General features: G+C 39.0%; 1 protein-coding gene across 1 annotated transcript in view; it reads right to left on the bottom strand.

The window, feature by feature from the left end:
• Window positions 1-2,085: 2,085 nt before the first annotated feature.
• The window catches only part of LOC116717305 (secretory phospholipase A2 receptor-like), a 36,448-nt gene continuing 31,838 nt past the window's right edge, over window positions 2,086-6,695 (bottom strand). Inside the window, exons 11-14 of the mRNA XM_032558574.1 lie at window positions 6,118-6,272; window positions 5,890-6,005; window positions 4,380-4,616; window positions 2,086-4,065 (exon numbers count right to left, since the gene is read on the bottom strand). Of these exons, the coding sequence (XP_032414465.1) occupies window positions 4,469-4,616; window positions 5,890-6,005; window positions 6,118-6,272 (419 nt within the window). The 3' untranslated portion in view covers window positions 2,086-4,065; window positions 4,380-4,468. The remainder of the gene's footprint in view (window positions 4,066-4,379; window positions 4,617-5,889; window positions 6,006-6,117; window positions 6,273-6,695) is intronic.

The following is a 6,695-nucleotide window of genomic DNA, read 5'->3' as shown; positions in this document are numbered from 1 at the left end:
CTTTAAATGGTTTTAGTTGGAACCACAGGCATGAAGGTTCATTTGCATAAGCCAGATATTTACTAGAGTTGAGGCTTTCTATACCCGGGAACCAAACCTGTAGAGAATCCTAAAGATCTTTATCAGACATAAAGGCCCCTCTTAAAGGTTTAAGAGCAAATCAACCACAAAGCTGATTTGTTGGATTCTGTGAAGATGTTTGCAGTCTAAAGAGGACATCCGACCCAATTCCAGAAGAAATGGGTCAGAGTGGTTCCTGGGCCTCATCTCCTCTTGAGGTAATCGTTTAGATTTATAAATGTGAAGCTACAGGTGTTTTTAATGTTTTGAAATGATGAAACCTTTCCATCCAGGGACTAATGTTTGGTCTCCTGTTGGCCATTTGGTCTGTTCAACAGGCATCACTAAGCTGACCTTAGTGACCCCTGCCTGTTCGGTTTCCTGTGTGGAGAAGGAAAAGATGAAGATGCTTCAGAGCAGTGAGACAAGAAGACACCACACTGATCTGTCTAAAGCTGGTTGCACCTGTGGACAACGTGGACATTGGCTGAGGGACGGTCAGGAAAACCCACAGAACCAACACCGTGACCCAGCTGGGGAGGATTACGCTGCAGCAGCAAGAGGGCAAGCGAGGCGATCCACGAGCCACAGACTCTGAAACTGCAACCACTAAGTTCAGCAACGAGCCAATAAAAACAAATTCCACCAACTAGAAATGTAGAGACACAAGTTATGAATCCTAGAGTTAAAACCGGTTATTTTCAAATAAAGGTGTTGAAATAAATATTTTTAAAAGATTAAAATGGTAAGATCTTTTCCCACTTTTGAAGCTGGGGATACAGGCATGTGCAGAGAGAGGGGGGGACGTGTGGGGGCTTGAGCCCCTAGTGAGCTTTTTGAGTTTGTTGGGTTATTTTTCTCAATTCTTTTTTTATCTGTGTGTGAGGAGGCATGCTTAAGCCCTTCAACAACAATATTTAGCTAAATATAACAATTTTGCAAAATAAATGAGTCTGGCTGCCCTCAGTCTAATAATGATTCTCAGTTCCTCCATGTTGTTCAGACACCAGGCCCATAGTGAGGAGGAGGGGGGGGATCTGCGCCCTGTAACTATCAAATTATGGGCAAAGAATATGTTTTGTTCCTAACATACACTTGTTTGTAAATAAAAATGTAGATCTGATGTTTAAGTTAGAAAAAGTGTTTGTATTTATTTTTTGTAATCGTCCTGCAATAGCAGGAAAAACCCGCCTCGCCCCTAAACACAGAAATGCTTCAGCTGCAGAGAAAACTTGACTTTAACTTGATCAGGCTGCTCCAGAGCTGCACTAAATGCAGCCTGAGTCGGTCCCATTGACGGATGTAAAGAATGCCCGATATAAAGAAATGGTACCGGATTGTCACCGCAACCCTCAGCGGTACCGCAGCTCAAAGCCCCGGTACCACCTGGTACCACCTGCTCTCTATTCGCTCTGCTTCACCTTCACGTTTCTACCAGGCGGGTTAAAGCCGCTGCTGACGGGATCTGGGCTGGAGGTGAGCAGCTGACAATAGAAATTACTGCAGAACCTCAACTGTTAAAGGAAGATTCGGCCCATTTAGAGTCACAAAATAAACATCAGAGAAAATATTGTAGCAATAATTAGAACCGCAGCATAAAGCCAAACATGCCACAGTTAAACAAATCAAAATGTCCCAAAAGCATCGGGGGACTGACAGGGGCCACCGGGGGATTAAAGGTAGATTCCAGGTCAGAGATGCAGAAGCTCTTCATGCAGGGCCGGCCCAAGTAATATGGGGCCCTGGGCAGAATCATGATTTAGGCCCCTGTCCCTCCTACTAAGAGCCTCAGAATCACTAAGATGTTTAAATATAGATTTAGTGAAGTCTGTGATAGCAAGCCCAGGTTAACTGGCTGAGTTTAAAATAAATAACTGATTATTGGTTATTATTTGCTGTGAGGTATTTGTCAACAAACCCAGCTCAAACACAAAGATTACACAATATTGTAGCCATGGTAACACAACAATCAAACTATCAAGATGATTCTTTAAACTTTTATAAAATAAACTTCCTAATTAAATCCCAAATGTACTATATATTTTATTTTAATTTTTCTTTGAATGCATTAAATAAGATTTAATAGCATTATCATTCTCAGTACATGAATGCTACAGGTTTATATTTATGGTCTGTGTTACAGTTCAACCATTTATAAGAGCCCTGAATGTCTTAACACAACTGGGTGAATATCGTCTCAATGGCATCAGCAGGTATGCAGAACAAAGGTTTTCCACATCTGTACTGTTAGAGGAGGCTGATATCAATGTAAAGATGAAAGAAAGAAGTTTAAAGGTCCAAAATGTTCTTTAGTCGAGCTGAATGTGGTCTAAAACAAAAAGAAAATAAAAATCAAAGGAAAACTATTAGTTGACACTTTATAAAGTTATTTCTGATTTGTCCCAAACGGAAAACCAACCACGCTTTTCTGTAATCTGAACTCTTAAAGTTACTATATTTATATATTTAGGTTGCAGATTTACAAACTTACTTTTCTTCATCTTTACACATTCAGCCTCCAACAGTTTTCTCCATCAACTTGATGAACCATGATCATACAAAAACAGCTATTAGCAGCATGAGCTTAGCAGAAAACAGTTACACACGCTGTTAAATTAGGCCATTTTAAACCTCAGTGTAAAGGCATGACTCATTCATTCATTCACTCACTCATTCATTCTGGAGTGACAGCCACTAATGAGAAGATCCTACAGGTCACATGTAATGTGGAGTTCCTGACTTGGATCTTTGTGAGACACCAAAACAAAACGTAATAAGTTTCCAGTTTGATTAATCCTGTTAGTCTAAGCTGCATGTGAAATGCAGTTTACAGCCCGTTTAACCTGTGCTGTGAATAAAATATTCCATAAACTTCATCTTCAATAAATCTAATATACTACTAATTCATGTCTTTATGTACCTAACTTGTCTACCTGTAGTTTGAAAACTGTTTTGCTTTTTTTTTTTAATAAAGTCTAACATTTTATTTCCATGAACACCAAAAATAATCAGTTCATCTGTTTCTTTTGCATCCTGCTCTGTCACCTCAGACCTTCAGACTGTACTGAGCCTGGTTCTGGTTCTGATGGAGGTTTCTTCCTGTTAAAGGGAGCTTTTCCTCTCCACTGTCACCATGTGCACCATGTGCACCATGTGCATGCTCGGTATGAACGGTTGCTGGTCGTCTCTGAATGCTAAAAGTCGATGCAATCCACTGGGTTTCCTTAGGAACCTTTTAAACACTTTGAATAATTAAGTGAGCTTCTGCATTGAGAACTTGAATCAACTGGAATGTTTTGTACGACTGAACTGAAATTATTTTTTGTAAAGTGCCTTGAGGTGACATTTGGTCTGAATTGACACTGTGTAAATAAACTGAATTGGATTAGTGATTAGTTTGTTTTTTAAACTGTGAAGCTTTATTAAACTTATTGCACGTTTCCAGTTTTAACTTATGTGTATGTATTTTGCATCTAATTTCATGTGTTTCTGGTCATTTTAGCTGGTTTAAATGTCCAAACTGTTTAGCGGCTCAGGTTTATGTTTCATTTTAGTTGAATTTAAATGTATTTAACATTTAGCTATGCCACTTCTCTGCCCTTTGGGAAGACGTTGTTACTCTGACGCTGGAAGTTGTTACTCTGTAATTCTGTTTCACATTAAGCCTCGGTTTTCATTTTAATGTTGACATTCTGCATAAAAATGTTTAAATAAAGGATTTTCATAAGTCTTGTTTTCTCTCTCCACTTAGAATAATATAAATTGACTGTCAGATAATTAGAGTGATGATGTAATGCCTTGTATACAGAAGTTAATGACACAGCTGATATTCCTGCATGAATCTTTAAGAGAGCAGTTAGACAGAATGAGCCAGGCGGGAGTCACGCTCAGATGAATTTGTTCAGAAACACATTATTTTCTTTTTTCCAGCTCTCTGAGGGATTTTGTCTTGGAATCACCAGAGCTTTCAGTCCTGGACTGGTGACCGTCTGATTCATCCAGAACCTTTAAAACAGAAACATGAACCTCAGAACATTAAATTAAATCACACAGCAGCTCACTAACATCAAACTGATAACTGCCAGCATCTACATATTTTGGCACTATATAAATAAGAAGTATATAAAAAAAGAAGCCAGACTAGTATTAAATTAAATTAAAGGAGTATTATGAACTTACAAGATTTTAGATTTAAATGTCTTTGTTTTCACAATTGCATCTAAAACTGTTGAGAAACTTTCTTATATTTTTTAACAAACAAATGATCTAAAAAAGGTTAAACATTTAAGTAGAACTAATGTAGCAAATATATTTATTACCAGCAGATTATTAAGGTGATGATGACTTGTATATAGAAATTCACGACAGAGTTGAGCATTCCTGCATGAAACTTTCAGAGGACAGTCGGTCAGTTGGACCTCAGTCGAGCTTTATGCTCACAGATGAATTTGTTCAGAAACTCATTGTTTTCTTTCTTCCAGCTCTCTGAGGGATTTTGACTTGGAATCACCAGAGCTTTTGGTCCCGGACTGGTGACCGTGTTCTTCGCCCAGAACCTTTAAAACAGAAACATGAACTCCAGAACATTAAATAAAATCACACAGCAACTCATTGACATCAAACTGATAACTGCCAGCATCTACATGTTTGTCACTGAAACCAAACTGTTCAACTTAAACAGAAAATTACATTTTTGACAAAACTGAAACTTTCTTAAACATTTTCAAAAAACAAATAAAAAACATGTTAAACACTTAAGTAGAACTAATGTAACAAATATATTTTATCCAAATTCAACATGAAATCCTACTTTCAATGACGCAGTATTAAAATTATTCCTCCCTCTGAACAGATTTCTTCAGATGGGCCTGCGTTTGTAAACCAGGTGTTTTATCTTGATCTCCCCTGATGTAACAATGACGGCCCTCACCCATCCTGTTTGAGGAAGAACACTTCAAATGCCCTGATTACTGACCTCAATGTTTCATTGGTGCTACAATAATGGCCTAGTCCAAGGAAGCCTCCAGAAGGTTCAGGGAAACCCATTACCATTAAGAGAAGCAGAAAGGTAGCAAATGCCCTGAATGTTCATAGAATTACAGCTGGAGGAATAAAACCCAACTTTAAAGTTAGAGGGACAATGGCTACGCCCCCTGGTGGCTGAAACAGAAAGCCGCCACATTCCCAAGGAGGCAGGTGGTCAAAAACCATCGACTGACTGCAAAAGACCAGCAGCAAGGCTTGGTGGCATCAGCCACAGAGGTTTCAGGTCCCACAGTGAGGACAGACTGAGGACTGAAGGTCTCCATGCCTGAACTCAATCACCTACAGAACCACTGACCCAAAGGCACAAGAAAACCCAGCTGCAGTTTGCTCATAGCTACATTAGGAAGATAAAGAAGTTTTTGTTTTTTTTCAAAACTTCATGAGTCTGATCAGACGTCTGAAGCTCCTGCTGAAAAGAACAACCTGCCCACTGTGAAGCACGGCAGGGACCCAATGATGCTCTGGGGCCGCTTCCCTTCCTCTGGAAACTTGCAGAGTGTGGAGGTCAAGATGGATTCAATCAGGAATCAGGATATCCTGGGAGAAACTGTCCTGCTGTCTGGAGGACGCCTGAAGCTTGAGGAAGCCCAGTAAGCTTTGACATCATTGGACGTCCAAACAGAACAATGAACCCAAACATATCTCACAGTCCACCAAGGTTTGGTTTTAGAAGAAGTCCTGGAGATCCTGGAGTCGTTGTCACAGTTTAACTCTTCTACAAGCTTATCAATATATATTTACATTTTGATCTAAATATGTATATTTTTAAATCATAGTTCTTACCCAAGAGTGTCTCTTTGTCCATCAACCCAGGTCCAGGTGTTGTTAACATATTGTAGTCCTATCCAGTATCCATGGTGTTCACTATGGTAATATTTGATGTGTTTGTTGATAAATTTCTGTGAACAGATTTTTTTGTACATCGTCATAAATCTTATAACTTTAAACCCTCGGCTTTTCAGAAACTTCCAGATTAGCGTTAAGCAGCTACAGGTGGTGTTAAGATTTTACCTGCTCCACCAGATCACCAATTGCAAGCAAATCTGCTCGTCTGTCCTGACAGAACCTTCGACTTTGTTCCCAGGTCTTCCAAGGAGCTGGTTCGTCGTAAAACATGTAGCATTTTTGTCTGAAGAGAATCCAGTCATCCGGGCACGGCCCACACTCTGGATCCATTAGACAAGAGGAAAGAGGAGAAAGAAGGAAACATAATATCAAGTAGAAATAAAGTATATTTATATATTTAAAGTATACATTTTAATGTTTCAATTGTCAAAATTTCTCAAGCAAAGATTACAAAGGTAGAATACAGATCAATATTGGAAGCTGATCAAGTTAAGCTACCATTCCAGTTAGAAGTGGCGTACCACAGGGCTCTATGCTCGCTTAAAAAAATAATTATTCCAGAATCAAACGTTTGCTGTAACCCTGTTGCTAATAAATCAGTTTTACTGGATCAGTTTGTTGTCAGACAAGTGGTCATCTGCTCTCTACCGGTGGTAATAAACATCAGGTAAAGTGGCTTGCAGAAGTATTCATACGCCTTAACTGTTCCATATTTTGTCACATTACAACCACAAACATAAATA

The sequence above is a fragment of the Xiphophorus hellerii genome, chromosome 3, assembly GCF_003331165.1.
Source record: "Xiphophorus hellerii strain 12219 chromosome 3, Xiphophorus_hellerii-4.1, whole genome shotgun sequence".
NCBI classification, from domain to species: domain Eukaryota; kingdom Metazoa; phylum Chordata; class Actinopteri; order Cyprinodontiformes; family Poeciliidae; genus Xiphophorus; species Xiphophorus hellerii.
The sequence above is the reverse complement of the archived record's forward strand: the minus strand, read 5'-3'. Positions and strand labels throughout refer to the sequence as shown.